The 23,928-nt window shown below is 26.1% G+C and overlaps 2 protein-coding genes across 2 annotated transcripts in view; one reads left to right on the top strand and one right to left on the bottom strand.

Annotated features, from left to right (window-relative positions):
* Positions 1–452: 452 nt before the first annotated feature.
* On the bottom strand, positions 453–15,800 carry LOC129955079 (E3 ubiquitin-protein ligase RNF185-like). Its single transcript, XM_056068193.1, has 6 exons — positions 15,645–15,800; positions 6,736–6,858; positions 3,931–4,059; positions 1,521–1,578; positions 1,132–1,252; positions 453–783 (listed from the first exon to the last, which is right to left on the bottom strand). Exons 2-6 carry the CDS (start codon positions 6,855–6,857, stop codon positions 689–691), a joined length of 525 nt encoding a protein of 174 aa, XP_055924168.1. The 5' UTR covers position 6,858; positions 15,645–15,800; the 3' UTR covers positions 453–688.
* Positions 15,801–16,012: 212 nt separating this feature from the next.
* LOC129955063 (pre-mRNA-processing factor 6-like) overlaps positions 16,013–23,928 on the top strand; it is a 29,385-nt gene continuing 21,469 nt past the window's right edge. The window contains exons 1-3 of the mRNA XM_056068192.1: positions 16,013–16,147; positions 16,868–16,982; positions 17,238–17,297. Of these exons, the coding sequence (XP_055924167.1) occupies positions 16,885–16,982; positions 17,238–17,297 (158 nt within the window). The 5' untranslated portion in view covers positions 16,013–16,147; positions 16,868–16,884. The remainder of the gene's footprint in view (positions 16,148–16,867; positions 16,983–17,237; positions 17,298–23,928) is intronic.

Below are 23,928 nucleotides of genomic sequence, written 5' to 3'. Positions count from 1 at the left end.
CACTAAAATAAACATACCAAAAGCCCAAACGTAACACATCAAAAATGAAACGTATATATGGCATTTTTGTCTTACAGTATCAATTCAAGTATAGATTTGAGAATAAACTGCCACTGATAGAAATTAATTTGAAGATAAGGCACAATGAAATACTTTCTGAACAACAAAATTTGGAATTTGTTACTCAATAAATTCAGTTAAAGTAACTTTATTCACACTTCTATTATGCATTATTAAATATTTTACGATTCTAAAACAACACACTTGGAATGCATGGTATATGAAAAAGTTTCATGTTAAAATTCTTAATAGTTCTATAATGGAGATAATGCATATTTTTGCACTCTAATACTGATAAATCAGTGTTTGTCAGTCAGTTGGACAGTTTCTTTTACTATTTCTTATGCTTATGAACAGATGAGAAAGCTGGAAAGCCCAAGAGGAATATACAATTGAGAGGCAGGGAATTATTTATTGAAAATCTAAAATATCCACTTCAGCAAAGTATTTGATCTTTTTATATTAAAAATAAACCATTACACTCACCAGGTGCTCTATGAAATTTTGGAAAAGTAGCGACAGTTTTTTCTTAAATACAGTGAAAAAAAAAAAAAAAACTTGAATTCAATAATATAGTTCATTTCAAATAGTATAACGCATACAACCTAATACAATTTTAATTCCATTTTCACGCAAGTAATAACCAAATGATAAAAGCAATAGCTACATAAAGAAAGACCTTGGATAGAAACTGATCTTCTTCAAATTCTGGTGTTCCTGGAGCTGAAAAAATTAAAATAACAAAGTATATAAATTTTTATTAAAGGTTGATAAAAATTATAAAGAAATTTTTAAATCCATTTCACTGAAAACTTATGCATCTACATAAAAAATGACAAATTTTTCAAATAATTTTGGCTTTTGACATTTCATACATTTATTTAAAAAATATAAATCGTACATTCTACACATATAGCTTTAAAAAATGAAACCGAATTTAATAATGTTTGCTGCATTCCATTATAAAAAGTCTTTTAAAAAATAATAAGTAGCCAGACTTGATTTTTTTGGCACTTTACATAAATCTAAAGAAATTAAGAACAGTTTCTCGGGTTTAAAAATTAAATTTACCTGGAGTTGGTCGATTTTCTCCAAAATTAAATGAAGATGCAAAGATTCCAAATGGGAAGGCACCAATTCCAAAGGACATGTGAAAACCTCCATCACCAAAACCAAACCCAGGAAATGTTTGCTAAAAAATTTTAATTAATTAAAAATCATAATTTGATGCAATCTTGAAAGTTGAAAAATAAAGCAAAATTTATGCAAATGCAAACTTATGAAAAAAAAAATTCTTATTTAAAGGACAGATTTCTTTAAGGCCATTTAATACTCTTCTAATTATTTTAAATATAAAAAAAATCAAGAAATCTAGAAAAAAAAAATGTGCTATTATTTGTTATAACAAATCTGATTTAAAAAATTCTAATAATTACAGTGCAAATAATAATAATAATTACCCCTGCATTGTTTTCTGGTTCTGTTCTTTGACCAGGTGGCCTTGGAGGCAATTTATCTCTAAAATAAATGTTAATAAAATTATTCAAAATCATTTTTATAAGTTAAATAAACAGGGTAGAAGCTACCATAAAACATATAACAAGTCATACATATGGAGCCAAGTAATAAAAATATGAACCTATGCTAATTAATAATTCCGTTCTGTTATTAAACTTATTCAGCTTAGCATCAAAATTAAAAGCAGCTAAATATTAAACATGGTTAAACTTATAACAATGTAATATTTGGCACTTTATAATTTTAATAACACATTAATGAGATACATTTTAATTTTAAATCAAAATGCTAAATAAATTAATAAAAACATAAAAATCTTGCAATAATCCCTGATATCCAATTATAAAATGGAATTTCCACTACTGAATATTGGAACTACTTGACCAGTAAAATAATAGGTCAATCTCTAGTAAAATCTATGCCTATGTTTATCTCTGATAGTTAATAAAATAAACTTCAATTCTTTATATTTATTCAATGTAATTCATCATAATTTAGCTTAATTTGTGATTTCTAAAAATATTTTATGAGATTTTAAATGAAAATAAATTCAGTTTACAAAATTAACTACTAATAGTCAGATACTCAAAGCTTATAATTCACTAACCCACATGTAAACAACAATAAAATTTTCAACAAATAAGTTTTCAGCTTAAGCCTCAGAAGCAGAACTTTAACAAGAAATTATCAAATGCAATTAAATCTGTAGCAACTCATCAATTAGTAAAATAACATCAAAATAGAAAATATGACATTTTGGAATAATTATCAGCAACTTCAATTTAAGTAAAAACATTTTTGAGGATCGCCTAATTTAAGTTAGAATAAAATTTTATACATAAAGAATGTTCATTTCTCTGATTTTTACATATAAAAAAAATCTTTCAAGAATTTATCACAACGATGCATTGAAAATTAGTGTTTTTCCAAAATCCAACAGTAGTGGAAATGAGAGTCTAATAAGCCAAGGTTGGAAAAAAGTGATTTATTTTTGCCTTTACAAAGAAAAAAATGCTATACTCAATGAATTTATCAATACTATAGCTACTGTTGAATAAAATATTTTTAAATGCTCAACATGGATTTCATGAAACATACTAAAACCAAACCAATAGAAAAAAAAACCCAGCTAGATCTTTTATGGATACATATAAAAATACGGTTTTGTCTTAAAATTATAATATTATTTCACATTTCCATTTTTTTAAAAATATTTTAATTCCAAAAGCATCCAGAAACAAGTTATAATGATAAATGTACAGATTTTTTAAATACTTGTAAAATGCTGTGTAGATGTATGCAGATATTAGGATTAGGAAATTTTTAAGAAGTATCTCTATGAGAAACTTTGTTGTTGTTTCTTATGGCACTTGCCATGGACAAGCCCGCTGTTCGAAGACAGCCGATTTAAGCCTGAGGGGGAGCGCCTCTTGTTTCTATAGTATCTAGGGCCAAGAGAACGACTTAGCTGCACACACATCACAACCCGTTTTACGGGGCAGAATTCTTTCACTCAATCAGAGATTGTAATTTAGACCTGAATCAGAGAACAATCACCCCTGATTCAGTACCCCCAGTGGTATTACTCTCGACATGGAGGACTTTGTGACCATGACAGATTTAACGCGCGTCAGCCACCAAGCACGCGGAGAATTTTCGGCCGGCGGGGTTCGAACTCGCAACTTAAGGGACGCGGATCCGACTCTCTACCAACCAGGCTATCCCGGCCTATGAGAAACTTTAAAGTAATTAAGTAGAAAAATAACTTATAATTATAATCATTAATAAAAAATACTTATAATAAATAAACTTACATCTGCAAATAAAAAAAAAATATATATTTTTTCAATATCAGCGTATATTTATATAAGTAATTAATATCTAAAAATTAAGGAACAAAATGAAATCTGATGTTAATTTAAAAACTGCAAGCAAACTGAATGAACATTTCCAATAATATCTATTATACCACACATAACTTGAAAATATAAGAAAATGTTATTAATTTGTTAAATCAAACAGAAACAAAAACTTCAAATACATTAAAATGCATTTGTACTTTATATATATATACACACACACACACCAATGTAGGTGCCACTACTGTAGTTAACTTGAAAATAAATACCTCAGTATCTATTCATTTAGGTGCTTACTCTTAAAAATATATATCGGACTGTTTTACATTACTAACGTTATGTTTTAAACTATCTATCTCTTCTATTGTTATCTTTTCTATTTCTTCTTATACTAATCATCTTCCTTAGAATATCACCAATCTAAATAAATTGAATTGACAGGACATATATAAATATATATTGTTGTTAAATGAAACATGAATATTTTTCATACCTAGGATCCTGCTGAGATCCCCCTCTGCCATAAAGCGGAATAACTTTATCCCTATTAATGGCAGCTTTGCAGACAGGACATACTTGTCGTGCCGGTCGAGTTTCCAGCCATCGGTGCAAGCATGGCCAGCTAATGATCGCAACACCATAGAATACAAACAATTTAAATATCCATCCATACATTCAAATATAGAGAAAGATAGTAAATTTTTTTACATTCTCGAATCATACCATATGAAAATCAAACTGATAAATGATAACACAAGCAGAATTTGTGGTCAATTTTATAGATTTAAAGATTTTTAATAGGCTACCAGAAATGTCCACTAGCATCTTTTTTTCCAATGATGTGAAAAAAATTTGAACCTACAGAATTTATAAAATTGGCTATTTTTTGTTGTTGCTGAACATGCTGCCACAGTGAATAAGAGTACATTACTAGGGTATACTACATTTTCAAGACAGCCCAATATCATAAGCAACATTCTAATTAATGAAGATAATAATAAGTTCACTTAATACTTTAAAAAATGATGCATCAAATATTATTTTAACAAATAATGAAAATAAAATCAACTAATAATATCAATTTATATACATTAAAAATAAATAAGGAATTTAATTAAAACTTCACTTACATTGATTTTGATTTTAGTTCAACTTATTAATGTTAAAACAATTTCAAATTTACAACTAGGTAGTTGTCTAAAACCATTAGGGCATGGTGGGTAAGCAACAAAATAAGGTTTGGGAAAAAAAAAAAAAAAGAATATTAAATGACAATATCAATTAAATGACACAAATTATATGCTATAAAAACAAAATTCTATAAATTATGAAACATTAGGATAGTATTGACAGTTTGCCAGGCATAATCTGTCAAGTTCTTATTTGTTTAATTACATCCTTCTAGTTATTAAAACATTTATAAACATCAAACATCTACTTAAGTTTATATATGAAAGTAGGTGCCTTATAATGACTAGTAAATAAATCATAATATATACATTTTAACATTAAAACATACTAATGAAATATTTATTGAGTAGAATATTGAGTAAATAACAAATGGGATTACACCAATATTAAAAGCATTCGAGAAAATTATAAGAAAGTTACTGCTATTGGTTTGTAACTGAATTTTTCTTGAATCAAAGAAAATAATCCTCTTAGATATAATAAATTATGAAACATATTCTGTAGTACACACAAAATTTCAATAACTAGCAATTCTAATTTTCATCCTTATATTTTTAAAAAGCATATGTGATTTCAGATAGAAAGATACAATATTAATTGATGCTTAATCACTACCATTCCAACTTAAAGTTCAAAATTTAAGTGTGATAACAAAGTTAAGAAGGTATATAGCCCAATGAACAGGATAAAGGAAAGCTGCTAAAATAATATAAATAATTATAATAATATTCTAAAATAATTACAGTCTTTTAAGATTTAATATTCAAAAATTCTTTGCTGAGGTAAATCATTATTAACAAGCAACATTAAGTGTTTAATTAAAATTTTTAGCAACTACCAAACTTAGCAAATCAAATGGTTAACAAAGACAAAGCTAGCATAGAATACTAGCTAAATGAACATTCACAGTAATACTTTGTAATTTGCATACATTGTGTATCAATTCCATATTATGAAGCCTTTCATTATGGTAACACATTTACACAAAATACTAAGTTACAACTAAAGCATGGATAAAAATGAGTTCATATTTGCACGTGAATGAACTGCAACATCACTTTATTTATTTGCCTTTAAAATAAAATGGGATAGCATTTCCAAACATTCTGAGAGCAAAGTAGTGATAACAGAAATATTATGCACTGATAAAAGAATGTAAAAATAAAATGTTAAAAAATATAAATTTCATCTTTCTATGAACAAGCTATTAATCTTAATGTTAATGCTAAAATTTCTTTAAAACAATAAAAGAGTGATTTTAATTCTTTTACTCACATTATAAAACTTATACATTAAATTTTATCTTTTTGAGCATAATGGAGATTAAAGCTCAAATACACTTTGCATAAAACTCTTGACGCACTTGATTACCTTGTGTAGGGAAGATTTTTCTTTTTTAATAATAATGCATTTGTATGAAGTAATAATTAATTGTAGCATGTAGATATAATTTTACAGATACGTTTTAAGTGTCACAAATATAAAAATGTTGTAAATGATGACTAAAGAAAAACAGTGATCTTATATGTTTATACATGGATGACAAAAATGTTAAATATCTTGAGGTCATGAAATATTAAAGAAAATTTTTTACACCAGATAATTTCCCCATGAAAAATTTATTTATGATACTAAAAAATGAGTATTGCCATGGGTCGTTCGATTCAGTAAAATGTTCATATTTGTATATGTTTAAATATTAATTTTTATATTTTTTAATATTAATCTTAAGCCTATTAGATTTACGTCTTTTTTAAAATCCAAATGGCATTATTTAATTTAAAAAGTTATTTTCAGCCTCCATACATAATAAATGATGGATAACAAGGTCAAGTAGTTCTTTCTTTCTTTTTATGCTAATATATTTGATTAATTTCATTATATTTTCTATACATAGATATTTAATTAAATTTCCAAAAGTTTGATAATAATATTCTATCCAATTATATATTTCTGCTTCTGTACATTAGGAAAATCTTAGACACATGGATATTTTGAAGTTGTTTATGTTTTTAGAAACAGAAATATTTTATAAAATAGAAAAGAAGTTGAAGTGGAGAAAGTTGATAAATGTCTGAAGTAAAAAAATATATAGATAGATACTGACCAAAAAAGATGCCCACAGTAACTGATTACAGCATCTTTTGCAGTATCTAAGCAAATATTACATTCAAAAGTTGATTCTTGAGAAGTATCTTCACCTCCAGTAGCCCCTTCTGTCTCAGGCATTCTAAAAAAATAAATATGCATATAATTATAAAATTATAACATCAAAGCAATTTACATTATTAATCTTAGAATTTTTAAAAAATCAGAATAAGAAATGTAAATGTACAATCTTAAAATAAATAAAAATCATTATAACAGGATGTTTAGTGAGAAATTAATACAAAAATTAAGTACTTTAAAGCGTTTTTAAAAGCACTTTCACCAAAAAAAAATTACGAACCTTTGTACATGTACACATATGCAAACTTGCATATTTTCTAAGCATGTGTTTTATAATAATGCATAGTTTATACTGAAACATTTTTAAAAATTAATTTTAAATATGTATTCTTTAAATTTTAATATTTATTTATGTATTTGCACAACATCTTCTACTGTAAAACAAATTTTGTTTTTGGTTTTTGACAAAAACAAAAACAAACAAAAAAAAATGAAATGGAAAAACTATCGGTACTAAAAAATTAAGTCAACTCTTATAAGATTAAAAATAAAAATCTGATTTTTTTCAATATTTCTTAAAATTAACAAAATACCAGCTTATTTAGATGGATACATCATTTCTGAAAATGTCAACACTGATGTAGAAGCATAGCATGACCAAACAGTTAGTATCTGATTTTTATATATGTAACAACAACTAAGATTCAGGATGGAAAGTGTAAATTTCGACATGTACTAACTTGTTATATTTAGAAATTTTAATTGCTGTTTTATAAAGCTAAGAATTAAGCATTCCAGAATGCCTAATCCTCATAAGACTGGCAAAACTGACATGACGATAGTATAACACCATGTTCTAAATGAATTTCTTAAATCATTTATTTAATAGAAAAGAATAGCAGCATTCAGAAATGGTCAGATTATTAAAAAAATTGCCTCATTGTTTCTTACTTCTGAAGTTTAATAAAGATCTTTTTTTTTTTTTTTCCAAAGGTTTTTGCATTCCGAAAATTTAATAAAAACTTGTTTTTTATTTAATATATATGTATATATAATTTTACTTTAGCATTAAAAATTTGTAGAAAAATTTGCTTATATATTTTGCAAAGAAATGAAAATGCTTTGACAATTTGAAGTTCCCATAAATAACGGAAATAAATTCCTGAAATTAAAAAAAAAAAAAAGAAAAAAGCCAGTCCTGTTATCAAGAGCAAAATGAAAAAAAAAAAAAAGTTAGTTGTAGCATTTTTTAAAAGTATTTTTTGAAGCCAGCACAAGACAATATATCACAATGCTTCAAAATTTAACGAAATTCAAAGAATCTTATTCAATGAACACCTTTAAAAATTTTTAAATAAAAGAAAAAAAACATTAATTTTTTTATCATAGCTTTAACAGCAGTAATATAACACGACATGGCGATTTGAAGAAATGACATTGCTGTGAATTTCATTATAGTAAAAATCATTGTTATAAATTGAGTTCAAAATTAATTTTTTAAAAATTATTAAAAAGAAAAAAAAATGCATTCATTCAAAGAAAATTTTTATCATTAAAAAACTATTTTTTAAACCCTTAAAATGGTGTTTAAATAATTTTTGTGCAATATGCTTTGATGCTATGGTGAAAATACTTTAAAATTCTATTTTTACTTTTTAATCAAACTTTGAAGTAAAATTTTGAAAAATCCGCATTTAGTAGACCACTAATATCCCCAAAATAACTTCCCAAATTTCATGTTCCTACTTCAATGATTCATACTCAGCATTGCTCTGTCAATCAATTAGATCAAATCTTTATACGTAAAGCAATATTTCATTAGGAACAAAATTTCTATAAGAGTTATAAAAAGAAAGAAAGAAAAAAAAAAAAGAAAAAAGAAAAGAAAAATTGTTATAGAAAGAAAGAAAAATTGTTATAGAATGATATAACCCAGACCTTGAAAAATAAGATTTTTGAATAGAAAATTAAATAAAAATATTAAATGAACTTTCTGAAAATTTTAACTAAGTTTAAATTAAAGCAAAGAAAGCATTCTTTCTTCTTTTATCTTTTCTTCTTTTATCAAGAATTTAACAATGGTAAAATAATGTGACTCAATGAACTAAAGATATTATTTTGAATTTCATTATAATAAAAATCATGTTATATATTATGTCCAAAAATAATTATTCAAAAATCATTAAAACTGAAGGGGGTAAAAATGCATTCATTCATAGAAAATTAATAAAATAAAAAAACTATTTTTTTAAAAACTTTTAAAACGATGTAAAAATAATTTCTGTGCGTTGATGCTTTGATTTTCAGGCATGAAGAGTTACAATGCTGTTTTTATTTTTTAAATTAAAATTCTAAAGTTTTGTAATATCCATTCTCAATGGGCCTCTAATATTCAAGAAGTAACTTTCCAAATTTCATACTCTTAACTTCAATGGTTTATGTTTTTGCAATGATGACATTGCTCTCTCAATAAAGTCAAACCTTTATATGTAAAGGGAAATTTCATTCAGGAAAAATTATATAAGGGTTATAAAAAAAATATTATAAACTTATAGTATCTAAACCCTGAAGAATAAAAGTTTTGAAAACTTTTTTATTTTGTAAAAAAATTTTAAAATACCAGATTTTAAATACCAGAAAAAATTTTAAATACCAGAACTAGCAGTTTTTTGTCTTGGTAAAAACTAAAATTTAGCAAGACTGGTCGAACAAATGATGATTTTCAAATGATTAGTGTCATTTAAAAAGTACACCATCACAATCATTTATGGCTTCAAGTTAAAATTTCATCGTACTACATTTTATATGATCAACTAACATAATTGCATACCACAGTTAATTACTTTTCAGTATAGCACATTAAAATTAATCTAATAAGTCGTTTAAGGGATTGCTCCAAAACAACAATGATAATCGAATGTATAACATACTAAAGACACTTCACTGCAAATGCTTTTACAGCAACTTCTTACCGACATATCTGTATCATGTACCATATTCATTCTGCTGTATACTGCAGCTTCCGGATAAGCTTTCCAGTATTTCAATAAATGGTGATGCACAGAAAGGAGTGGAGAGGGGAGGAAAGCAAATTAAGTGTTATCTTAATATGTGTTGGAATCCATGGACCTATTTCACCCTGGAATTCCTTCTCCGAATTCTTCCCTTTTATTGATTTACTTTCTTGGTGCATCAGGTAAACAAATACTTACGACCATGCTTTCAAATTATCATATTCAACATATGGGGAAACAAAAAGAATAAAATGCTGTCTCGAGAAAATTAAGCACATTTTAAGAACCTTGTTTCAAAAGGTCAATTTCCACTTTTAAGCACTTTTCATGATACTATGCACCATGTGTAACTACACACACACACATTCCATATCCCATCCTAAATAACCAAGTCAAATTCAAAAAAAATTTGCATATTTATTATTTAAGACAAGAAGAGGGTCTTTTCAAAATTCAATTAATAAGAAATTAGTAAATTTACACCTTTTATCAACTACCACCTTCTATCTACTTCAGAGGAAATTATTCCAGAAGAAATATCTTAAACAACAAATTTAAAAAAACAACAACTAAACATTCTAAATTTCAATTCAATATATTCCGACGAAATCAATTTAATTTTTGAACAATATTTCTTTCAACTGCTATAAATCCTTAAAAAAAAAAAAAAAAAAAAAAAAAATTCAACTTTGAGCTACTACAATTTCTTTATAAATTTCCATTTTATTTTATTATATTGCTTCTTACCAAGCATTCATCTGATTGAAAATAATGATTTAATATGCCTAAAAGCAGGCAGAAGTCAATCACTCAAATGAAAGCAGGAAAATTAAAGCTCTTGTAAATAGATATTCGACAATAGAGTTAAAATCTTAAACCTTCCAAAGCTTTTTCAATGATTACTTTGAAATTTTGACATAAAGTTACATTCTAGTACATGCTTATTTATACACTTATTATATAAACATCAAACCTGTGATAGGTAAAAAAAAAAAAAAAAAGTTTCTTGTTAGAAATAAAAACAACAAACGCTACACTAAATATTTTTCTATTCCATTTAAATGTTTCTGATTGCATTTTTATAGATTTTGATTTATTTTCATTTTGATTTAATTGCTTCGTGTGACACAGTGTTGGATTTGAGCTATGTCATTTATCATAGTGTTAACTTCCAGAGTATAATTTATATTTTCATTTTTTTAACTCCTTTTCTCATTTTATAATGTAATTGTCAGTGGAATTGAGCTATGTTGACTGATTTTCATTTGAATTAAAATTATATTATGAAATTTAACACTTTGGAGTCTGAACAGATTGAAATATTTTTTTCTTATTGCAATGGAATTGAGTTGTGTCAATTGGTCTGCATTTGAAGTATTTTGTTAATATTTTTTTATCTTCGTTTTTTAGGTTGCATTTTTTCTCTATTTTAATGTTTTGCAATTTTATATCTTACAACCTAGCATATTCAAAGAAACTACAATAGATAAATTGTACATCATGCATCCAAGCCAAGATGAAGGCTTTTTTTCTCACATGATGCTGGTAAATGTGCACCATTCGATGTCTTTCTAGTAATTGAGAATTGCCAATGATAACTTTCCATAGTGCATGTCAAGAAGCAAACTCTTGAATTTATTAGAGAATTATCGACAACAGAACATATGCATTCATACCATTTGCAACACATTGCATCTAAAGCAAATTTGTGTATCATTTGCAATTATATTGACTGTTTATTCTCCTGATGATAAATGAATTAAGATATTTTCTGTTGAATACACAAGAAAAATTCAAATATGAACATGGATTTCACAGGAGAAATTTATAGTGAAGCATTGAATATGACTGAAGATTTTTGCTTAGATATTATGAACAAAGTTTTCAATCAGTTGAAAATGCCATCATTTATTTAACAAGAAAAGGGTTATGAAAAAAAATTGCAACAAGGGTGATCTTTTGTTGCACATGCAATGAAATATTCCTAAACAAATGCTTGCACCAAAAGGTATTTATAATAAAATAGTGTAAACTTTTAATAAGAGGCTGGCTTGAAGAAATGTTCCTCTTAGATGCATGAAGAGAAACTAGTAAAATGTTCTTAATTAGATTGATACTGGCAGCAATTCGATCCCAATATGACAATCTTAGCTTTTGCATCATTAGAAATAGCTACAACATTGCCACTGGATGGAAGAATAATTCACTCCACTTTGAAACTGCCATTCATTGAAATATACAACATTTCCACAGCATCCGGCAGTAAAAAACATTGCAAACTTATTTTTTGTGTGAATACATAATAGTGCACAAAAAAATTATTCAAGGCTATTGATTGTTCCTCATTGCTAGATTTTAATGAAAACATCAAAACCATGTAGGAACTCATTAACATTGCTTGCAGGAGATTTTAGGCAAGCATTACCAGTAATTCATTGATCAAACCAGTGGATGAAATAAATGCTTGACAGAAATATTCTACTTTGTGACAAAATGTAAAGACTTGAAATAACTACAATATGTAGGTCCATTTGCAAAATGATAAATCATCTGAGATATTCTCAAATCAACTGCTTGAAATTGGGAACAGAAAGGAGACAAGTGAAATGATCTCAAGACGAATTTACTTGCCTCCTATGTATAATTTAGTGATTTCAAAAGTACAATTGGTTAAAAAAGTATGTCCCAATATTCAAACCAATTATAAGAATCAAGATTGGTCGAATGAATGAGTTATTATTGTGGCCAAGGACAAAGACACTTATGAACTAACATTCAGATTGAGACAGTCACATACACAGGGGTGTTTGTGGGACCCCAAAAAATCCCCTGAAACTTTTACGGACTTACTATTGACATTTTGGAGTTTCGAGAAGGGGAGGGGGGGGAGAAATGAAAAATTACAATTATGAAGTATTGAATGACCTAATTATAAAAGTTCAATGAATTACTTTTTTTGCAAAATTAAGACCTTTGAACCCAGGTCACGTGATCGCACATCTGGTCGAACGAAGTCTCTCCCTTTTTTTTCTGCCGCGCCTACTTGCCGAAAAGAATCTAGAAGAGAATGTCCGAGAACCGGGGGAATGAGTCATAACTGGCAATAAGGAAAGAACAAAAAAGAAGTTTTTTCCCCCTTTTCACGCATTATCACTGCCTTTGGAGAAAGAAAGGAAAAGTTTTCACCACACACACTGACCTTGCGTTTTCTGCTTTCAAAGCAAACAAAATTACCCAGATCAAAATAAATAATTCATTATTATTCCTACTTCCTTTTGAACGACGATCCCCGGAATTTCCGGGTATCGAAGTTCAAAATCCCCGGAATTCCGGGGTTTCCCCGGAGCACAAACACCCCTGCATACAGGTCCACTGAAACTATTGTAGAAGTAGATGAAGTAGTTAACTATCCAATAAAAATTTTAAATTCAGTCAATCTGCCAGGAATGTTACCACACATACTGGAATTGAAAATCGTAATACCAATTATCATGTTGAGAAATATCAACCAGCTAAAGATTTGCAACACCATACAGCTTGCCATAAAAAAAGTCATAGAAGTAATAATCTTGACAGGATCTTATTAAAAATGAAGATGTTCTCATTTCTTCATTCAAGTACATGGCAATTCAGTTTGAGAGAATGCAATTCCCAATTCGATTGACATTTGCAAGCATCATCATCAAAACTCAAGGCCAATCTTTAGAAATGTGCAATTTAGATCTAGACATGGATTGCTTTTGATATGCACAATTATATTTTGCATGCTCTTGAGTCTTCAAACTACACAATCTCCATCTACATTGACAATGGGGCAATAAAAAATATTATATACCCACAAACATTGTGAAATTAAACATATTAGAAATGTGCATTTTCTCTTTTCCATTTAAATACAGCAACATGTGGCAGGGAACAGTTAGTTTTTAAATAAAAAGTTCATTGCACACTATAAATAAAATTCTTTTAATGAATCTTTATAAAATGCTTTAACCTGCAGCAAGTACAATTTGTCATAATGTATACTCTTGGTGCATAATGTTACCAATATATATATAAAAAAATAATAATTTTAATTTAACATTGTATTAAGTAAAAAATTACCAGATATAAAATAAATGTATGATTTTTTATAAGCTTGGTAATTTAAACATTTTAATGAAATCTACACTAATAACAAATTTTAATTTAAAAAACATTTTCAATATTACACAAGATATAAAAAAAAGTTTTACTCAGAAAATTGTGGTTTAACAGAAAATATATTGATTTTTTTTTTCCCCCTCCAAAGTCTATATGCATAAAATTTTCAGGATCTTTAGATTAGATTTCTGAATATTTTTACAAGACAAATGATGATTATTTCGAGTGCCAAATAAATAATCTTTCATAATCTCTTTGAAAACATAGAAGAAAATAATTTTGCTTCTGAAAAATCAGATTGCTGGAATCTAAAAGAAAATTGGTAAAATAGTCTACGGGGGGGGGGGGAGGTGAAAATAAAATGAAGCATTACAATTATGAATCTAGGATCGAATATGCAATTATTCTTTGATTCCTAAGAAAGTGGTTAAAAAAAAAGATTCATATTTCGTTTTGCATTACAACTTATACTGGTTCAACTTAAATTCATTTAACCAAATATCTAACAATCAGTAATATAATAAGAATTAACAATCTAAGAATTAATAATACCTAACAAAAAACTGGAGATTCCAGAAGTTAACACAAATTACACTGAAAGGGAATATTTTTTTTTTCTTAGAAATTATAAAAGAAATGAGATGTCAAGTATAAATGCACATTTTATACTTGAGATCCAGAAATAATGCAACTAAATATTTTTCACATCATCACTTGTCTTAATGTACATGAGTGCCACTAATATAATAAAAGGTTCCATGCTTCCCCATAACAATAATCACTGAAGGACGATTATGATATAAATTTTTTAAGTTCAATCCTTTTATTAAAAGATCATCAGTCACAAATAATATGGATAATGCAATTATATATATATATATATATATATATATATATATATAAACTTGCACATAAACTGTAATTATTGGTAAGATAATTAGAAGTAGTTAATGATTTTAAATCCTTAACATCAAGTAATTTGAACCAATAAAATCATTTAGTTTCTCTTCAGTTGATAGAGAACAATGTGATGAAATGGTAAAAAATATTTAGTAACAAGAAAACTATTAAGTTTATCTTCTTATAAATGCTTTAAAAGAATAGAATAAAAGCAAAATTATAAAAAATAACATTTAATTTTATTTTAATGCTTGATAATGAGTTTAAATAAACGATTATCATTTATTCAAAGCAGTGAATGCATAATATCATTTATAAAATAATTGCAAAGTCTCAGTCCCAGACAAATAAATGATTATACAGAAAATGAAAGGCCGTACTTCCTTTAAGCTCTTTTGCATTACGAAAACAAAATTATTTATTTGCGATAAGATTCTTAAACGTAGAATTTTCAATGATATATTTACCAGAATATGATGAAGAATAAATTTATCGATAAAAAAAATAATGAAAATTTTAAATCTACAGGCTTTTACCGACTTCGAATTTAAAGTATATTACATGATTAATCAGTTGCTGTTATGTAATTACCATCGCAATAAAAATATGAGAACTTTATTAGATATAAAATTTAAAATAATTATATGAGATTACAATGGTTATAAAAAGGAAACCAATATATGGCTTCCCAACGTAATTGCATACTACTGAAGAAATCCGACAACACGAAATATTTGTAGTATTCTAATATGTATATAAAAGTAACAAAACATATAAAAAAGCAACACACTTGAAATTATAACTCCAGTGAAATTTAAGAACGAAATCAAATCTTATCAAAGGAGGAAAACAGAATACTTATTAAACATTATTCTCAATTTTCATAAACATTGAACAGACGTCACTAGATACATTTTTTCAATCATAATAAAGAAAAGAATTGCCATCTGGTAGAATGAAATACCATCTTTCATCTATGCAACCTTCAATGCTCTCTAATTTCAGGGGCAAAATACTATTTTGTGCATTATAATACTACAGCTGAATTTTGAAATATTAATTCCTTTTTCTCACGAGCCTTTTTTTAACTGTAAATTTTCTTTGCTCTTCTAGTAGCCCAGAAAATTCAAGCAATGAAATAATTCAGCTGATGAAAAGATTGTATAGTAGCCTATCATGGAACATCTCAACTTTACTGAAGTTATAAGCAGATGCATGTTTGTCAACAAATGAAACTTTTCAAAAAATATTTTTTTAACACCAAAAAATACTATTCATTTTAATTATTCCGTGGTTAGTACTTGTAATTTTTTCTCAGTTGCTAAAGTATTAATAAAATAACTGTAAATATGTGTACTTTTGCTCTTTTTTTTAATTAAAAGCAACATATTAACTACTTTTGCTCATTTAAAAATTTTTCCCCACATTAATGTTATTTTTCATTTGTGTTTCATGAATACTTTGAGAACTTTAAAAGAAATAAGTGTTCTTGTTTTGCCTATTTCCTTAATTAACTTAAATGAAGAAAAATTCTTACTGGATAAAAATTCCCAAAAGTTTGTGTGAAATAATATTTCATTTTCCAGTAAGAAATTTTTTTTCTATTCATTATTTGAAGAAAGAAAAATTTCCCAACATTCATGTGTTATTGCTGTAAACTCCTTCTATTTTTGAAGTACAGTATTGAATTTTTTTAAAATTCTTATAACGATATTAATTTATGGCTCTAATTTATAATTCATTCTTTTCATGGTGATAACCCTTGGCGACCATCCATATCTTCGTAACTACCCCCTGTTATTTTAAATCGCACATTTTTAACATCACAACCTTTCTTGTAAAAAAAATCATCACACCATAAGTGTATTAAGTAATTAAAAAACTTTTTTTCTGTTATTTTTTGTTAAAGATCCACTCCATAAAATAGATATACATTCTTTTTAATACTGATTGATTGCAATTTTTAAGAATATTTTTGTTTGTTTGTATTATAATTCATATTTATATTTTTAGATACTCAAGTTTTAGAAATGGCTACTCCTGCTCCAACTGCTTTAGTAAGTCAGAAGAAAAAACATTTTATTGGTGTTCCAGCACCATTAGGATATGTTGCTGGTGTTGGAAGAGGGTAAGCTTTTAATAAAATCTGTTTTTTCTAAACAAATATTTTTTTTAACTTTTTCTCTTGATGATTCAATTAACAATTTCAGTTTTCTTATGTATTTAGTCATGGTAATTTGTATATTTTGTGGTGAGTTTTTTGAGTACATTTGTATTCATTAATATCTAAAAAGTGAATAATTGAAACACTTAATGTTTGATTATTATTCAAAATATAGAATAAAAATTTTAAAAGTAATTTCCCCCCTTTTTTTTATTTTAGAGCAACTGGTTTTACAACTCGTTCAGATATTGGACCTGCCCGAGATGCCAGTGATGTTCCGTAAGTTAATTGTATTTTTCTTTTTTGCTAACTGTATTTTATATTTAGTGTAATTAGCATTCAAATAAACTAATTATATGAAATTGTTTGATAAAAAGTATTATATGTTATTTATATTTAGAAATAATATGTAAAATAATTTTTTTTTAAATTTATTATTAAAGCAATAAAATTTGAAAAATTAATGCATATTTGAAAGATGTAATTGCACTACCAGACATTGATTTTTTATAAATTTTGCAACCTATAATTTATCTATTTCTTTATACCATCTGCTACTTATGAATGAAGAATAAAATAATAATTATATGTCTTAATTATAAATTAGGGTATTTTAAAGTCTTCACTATATTTTTTCACTCTCAAGTGCATTTTATTAACAAAACTTATTCATTTATTTGTATCAGCATAATGCATTTCTTCGTTTATTTATTATTTTTTTTTTGAAGTTATGTTATTAGCAAAATTTGAAACCCAGCATTTTGTAGAATACTTCAGTATTTTATAGAATATTGAAAACTGGTTGGCATTGTATGAAACTATTAATATTTCACAAATTTCCTACCTATTCTATAGAATGGCAAACTGACAAGGTATAGAATTCCATATCCACTAATCTTGTTTTATTTTTATTTTTTTCATAGATAAAATTAGGTGCAAATCAAAGTAAAATTATTTATTTTCATGGTTCAAATTTTCTTTATTATTTTCTTATGTATTTTGAATTTCTAAAAAATTTAATGAGGCTTTTTATTACAAAATAAAATTTCTATTTTCGTGGAATAAATGCCCCTTAAATAAAAACCTTATAATTACCTTTTTTTTTATTTAGCACTTTTCATTTATCATAAGCATTTTTATAGCATTTGTTATTCTATATAATATTGCGATATTTTAAAAGTTAGGAAGTTATAGAGAAAGTGATTTTGAAGCCATAATTTCGAATCTTAATTATAATAATAAAATTATATAAATAATTACAATGATTATGGCTTTAACAAAAAGATGGGTATTTCTATTAACTGACTAATAGCAGTTAATCACCAAAAAGATTGGCAAAGATATCATGTTAGTCTATTGACTATGTTCATAAATGACATGCAGTTAAGCCTAAAGTTTGTTAATGGCATGCAGTTAATTATAAGTACAGTAGTACAGTAGAAGAATATTTTTTAAAGCCTGATAATGAATTACCTTTTACCATAATTAATATTTGTAATTGAAGCATTTAAATGCTTAAAATAAGATCTTACTTCCAATATTAAGAAAATTTGAAGGATTTTTTTTTTTTTCTCCTCGCAGTATGAATGAAAGATCAAACAATAAATTTGTCCATTCTACCATAAAACAGTATTGTTTCCATTTAATTGAAAGAACAATATTTGCAAATGATTAATTTCTTCAAATGTGTTTAAAATGCTAAAATAAACTTTCAGTCAACTAATACAAACCTATGGTATTTGCTAAAAACTTCAATTTGGCAATAAACCTCAATAATATAAAATTTGTTACAATCCTAGATTTGTATATTATTTTTATAATATTTGTACTTTGATATTATTTATTTTTCAATAAATACTGATTTATTCAATAGTAATATAAGCATTATCTATGGTTGCTTCAATATGTAATATTTAATTTTTACTTCATTGTAAACAAAGTATAGAGAAAGTATTTTAATTGTCAAAAAAAATTCTCAAGATTTTGATAAAATTCTTCATTTTAGACCTCACTGTGTCCAGAAAAAGTATGGTTATCTATCTGTCACAAAGATAACTCAAAAACGATTTGTAGTAGCCAAATGAAATTTTATATATCATTTTATCACCAAATTTGTAGAGTTTCAACAAATATTGAGAAGGGTGTGTATCATTGTGAAAAGTGCTTAAATTTGAAAAAAATGATAAACAACTTAAATGTGCTTAATTAAAAAAAAAAAAAAGACCTTAAAAAGTGCTTAATTTTCTCAAGAACATTAAAAACTTTTTGAGAGTTATAAACATATATTAAGATAACACTTTGACAATGTATTTTTCCACTATTCTCTCTTCAGCATTGTACATTTTTGTTTGTTTATTGAAATATTGGGAAGGTTATCCCAAAGGGTGATACAAAATACATACTAAGTCATACTCGAAAAATATTTGAATTCCAGTAAAATTCAAAGACGGTGAAGAATTTATTTTAATTATTCCTGATAAATACATTTAATCTGTTTATGTGTTTAAGAAAAATATGTATATTGGTTTAATGAGCAGAAAATAAGAATACAGTAGGTTGAGTATGGTGTGCTCAAGACTAAACAAGTTAGAAGCTGCTCTAAAAACATTTGCCATGAAACCTCTTTACTTCGTTACTCATTCGATCATTTTCTCACTAATATGTCATTTTGAACAACTTATTCTAGGGATTTTATTTTATTGCAATCCATTGCTATGTGTTATTACGTTAGTTGATCGCATAAATCTAGTATGATGAAATATTAACTTGAAGCCATAGATTTTCAATTATCATTATTTCTTTCATGTTTTTTTTAAGGTCCCCATTCATTTAAAAAAAATTTATTTGTTGGACCTATTTTGACAATTTTATTTTTTATGCATAAAAAAACTGCAGTATCTGGTATTTGAAATTTTCAAAGAAATAAAAGTAATTCCAAACTTTTATTCTTTAGGGTTTAGGTTCTATTATTTTTTAATGATTTTTTCTCTTTTCTTTTATTTAAAAAAAAAACTCTTACATATATATATTTTTCCCATTGAAATCTCTCGATACATAAAGAGATTTGTCCTTTTTGACAGAGAAATGTGGGCCACAAACCATTGAAGTTAGGAACTTGAAATTTTGCATGAAGGCATGAAGTTGCTTCTTTGATATTAGAGGCCTGCTAAGGACAAAATTTTCAAGAAGTTTCACCATGACATAAAAGTTTATTATCATACAAAAATTATTTTCACACTGTTTTAAAAAATTAAAAAGGCAACTTTTCTATTATCCAAATTTTGTTTAAATGAATGCATTTTTAAAAAATTTTAGTAATTTTGGAAAATTAGTTTTAGATGCAGTTTGTGACAATGATTTTTTTTTAAGGAAATTTCAAATAATGTCATTGTTTTATCGAATAGTGTAGTCACATTAAATATGTTAGCATAAAAAAGTGCTTTCATTATTTTAATTTAAAATTCAAAACTTTAAAGCTGTTTACTGACTAAGATTCTTCATTTGGTAAATGTTGATAAATTTTAAGACAATGGGATATATTATCTCACACTAGCTTCAAAAAATACTTTTTAAAAAATGCCTTAACTATAATTTTTTTATTTTCATTTTATTTCTAACTACATAGCTGGTGTATTTTTGGTTTTGTGAATTTGTTTTCGTTACTTACGAAAGCTAGGAATCTTGAAATCATTTTCATTTCTTTGTAAAATATATAATCATATTTTTCTGCAATTTTTTTTAAACTAAAGTAATAAAAAATTATATATTTTTGCATATAGGTTTAAAAACAGGTTTTTATTAAATTTTAGAAATTTGGAACATCCTAAAAAGTCCTTTACTAAATTTCAGAAGTACAAAGTGATAAGATAATTTTTTTATAGTCTGGACAGTTCTAAACTCTCTTCTATTACTCTTTTTTATAAATAAATAAATAATTCATTTTTATGTTTTTCCCAAAACCAAACATTTGTTTTACAAAAGCAAACATTGTCCATCTGTAATGTTGTAGAAATATATATTAAAATTAAAAAAGTAAACATTTAAAATTATTTTTAACACGTTTGAAATTAATTTTAAAAAAATCCACATTTAAATTTAAACATTTTTTTTAAATAAAAACAATGCATTATAAAACAGAAAACATCCCACGCTTAGAAAATATGCAGGTTTGCATATGTTTGAATATAAAAAGATAACTTCATTTTTTGGCTGTAAGGTGCTTAAAAACTGCTTAATTCCTGCAACACTTTCTCCTTACGCACCCTGATTCAATAAAATCTACTCAAAGGAAGTTTGTGTGCCTGATTGTTTAAGTACAAATGGACATTAATTACAAAATATGAAGACCTGTGTAAATAAAATTTGGTATAGTTTAGCATCTTACATAGAGATTCGTATCGAATTTTGAACCGCATCTGTCAAGCGGTTGGCTATCTGTCAGTCCATACTTTCTTGTGCATTTAAATGCAGTAATTCATAAACGCAACGACTTAAATCAGTGTAATTCGTTGTATTGTCTTGTGGTTACAACTGTGTCAAGTTTTTCTAAGATCTCTAATTTGTAATACTTTGCATGGCATTAGTGAATACCATGCAAGTTTATTCATGGTCCACAGTTTTATGCAGGAAGAGGGGGGGGGGAGTAATTGGAGGATATGGGAGAATGTTTTGGGAAGGTCATTTCCATTGATTTTTATCTAAAGAATCTACCTTTGCCTACCAGTTTGTAGAGATAAATTTTTTGATTTCATGAATGTTATCTAATGCTATTTTGTAGTTGAATGGTATGATATCTCTTTTTCTAAATTTAATTAATAACTAATTTTTATTACATTAGGTTTTATTGCCCCTTATCATTTTTTATCATTTTATAATTATATAACTTTTTTTAATTGCTTTTCATTATTATGAAATTTAATATTGTTTTTATGTGGAATTTATATCATTTTTAAGTTTCTAACCTTTATTGAAATATTTCATGTTCCCTAATTCTCTTAATTTGTTGCTATGATGTGGGAAAATTAATTTTTAAAATTAATTATATAATATAAACTTTTACATACAAATAAAAGTGTATTGAATAACACTCATCTTTGCTTATAGTGGCACCAGGAATGTAATCATGAATGCAGGATAAACTGTGGTCTTCTGCTAGTGTAATATGAAAAGTTCTGTGCACTTTTTAAACTAGCAGGCATTTATTAGAGAAGAAAATTTCTCATGCTGAATTATTAGATTGTGCTGTGTAAATTTATTTTTTAAAAAACTGTAATTAAATATACTGCAAAATTTTGTAGCAGGGAATTTAAAACAAATTTATAGTGAATTTTATTCAAGTAGATCAAATGTTTTCGAGTGGTGCAAACTTTTTTTTGAGTCAAGAATTTACATTTGAATATAATAAGTATTTTGGATGGAAGGTTTCGATGGTTCTTTAAATCTATACTAGAGATTTCAATATAATTCTAAGACAAGGTGATAAGTTAAGGAATGCAATTAAAATAAACCAAAAAACAGAAATGTTCCTTTCAAAATCAAAACATTGTTCTCTACATTCTTTAATAGTCCTCAAAGAATTTGTTCCAATCGATACACTATTGCTATTCAGTTATATTTAAATGTTTTGAAACATTAGATAACATAATTTCGTTACATTCATCCAAACTATTATCAGTTACAGTTAATGCTTTTTGTATGTAAATGCATTCAATCACAACTTGCCTTTTTTCATTTTTTTAACCAAAAAATAATATATAAAATCTAAATCATCCACCATATTTGCCTGATTTAGTACACTACAACTTCTCTTCATTCCCATAAATTAGACTGAAGTTAAAGAGCTTTATTTTGATGACATTATGACCATACAAATAGTTATGATGTGTACTTTGAAGGCAGTTCCTTCAAAGTACACATTAAAGTGGAGTGTACATTCAAGTAATTATTAAATTGCTAAAACTGGTGAAAGCTGCAAGAGTTTATTTTAAATAATGGACCAAATGAAATAGCAGTTTCTATTTCATTTTATTGACCAAGTCATAAAATTCTTTGACATACTGGGTATATTTGGTTTGTATTCCATTAGTAAGAACATAAACTAAATCTCTTCAGTCATAGTATATGGGGTTAAATATTACTATTTCTTATGAGAAAAACATTCTCTGATTAGTCTAGTATGTAGAAGTTAGAGATACGTCAATTTTTTAATCTAATTCAGTTTGAGATTTGCCTCCATTTTTGATAATCAATAAGTTATTAATGTATTTGGTTTGATTATCTAAAAAAATAAAATTGTAAAATTAAACTTTGTACTTATTGATACATATCTTTAAAAAATATGACAAAAAAAAAAGCATGTTAATCTTTTTTAAAAATATTTTATCGTAACTGTATAGCTATCAACTTGTTGATGGGTAAAAATGTTTATGAATGAATCTTTTATAAAGTTAGAAATTCTATATTTGTTGAATAATACTAATTAATTTCGTATGATATTCTGTTTATAAAGTTATTTTAACTATTGATCTCGAACTCTTAACTATATATTGCAACTCAGTCTCAAATTACATAACAGAAAAATTAAACTATGATGTCATCATTTTCTCTTAATTTCTTTGTTGCAAAATAAAACATTTTATTTACATTCATTCTGTAACAGTATTAAATTGTATTAAATTTCTTTTTATTATTTTTAAATTAATTTTTATGTTTGAAAAAATAATTTTTTTGCATGTTTTTTAATGTTAAATAAAGATGAACTTCATGAATGGTATTTGTTTAAAAACTTCTTTTTCTTCAAATAAAAAGATATTATATGTCATCATTTTATCCTGTATGATTCTACAAACTTGTAAATCATGTATAATATTTTCATCATGTATAATAAAATAAGTCCTTTACGAAACCTGAT

Source organism: Argiope bruennichi, chromosome 2 (genome assembly GCF_947563725.1).
Source record: "Argiope bruennichi chromosome 2, qqArgBrue1.1, whole genome shotgun sequence".
Classification (NCBI taxonomy): domain Eukaryota; kingdom Metazoa; phylum Arthropoda; class Arachnida; order Araneae; family Araneidae; genus Argiope; species Argiope bruennichi.
This window is presented reverse-complemented; position numbering and strand designations above follow the sequence as displayed.

What these genes read in the sequence shown, in the direction of transcription:
- LOC129955079 (XM_056068193.1), bottom strand. Translation starts at nt 6,857, where the DNA reads ATGCCTGAGACAGAAGGGGCTACTGGAGGTGAAGATACTTCTCAAGAA. An exon ending in GGATCTCAGCAGGATCCTAG is followed by an intron (nt 1,579 to 3,930) that starts GTATGAAAAATA and finishes CATTTATTTTAG; the next exon opens with AGATAAATTGCCTCCAAGGC. An exon ending in AGAAAATCGACCAACTCCAG is followed by an intron (nt 784 to 1,131) that starts GTAAATTTAATT and finishes TAATTTTTTCAG; the next exon opens with CTCCAGGAACACCAGAATTT.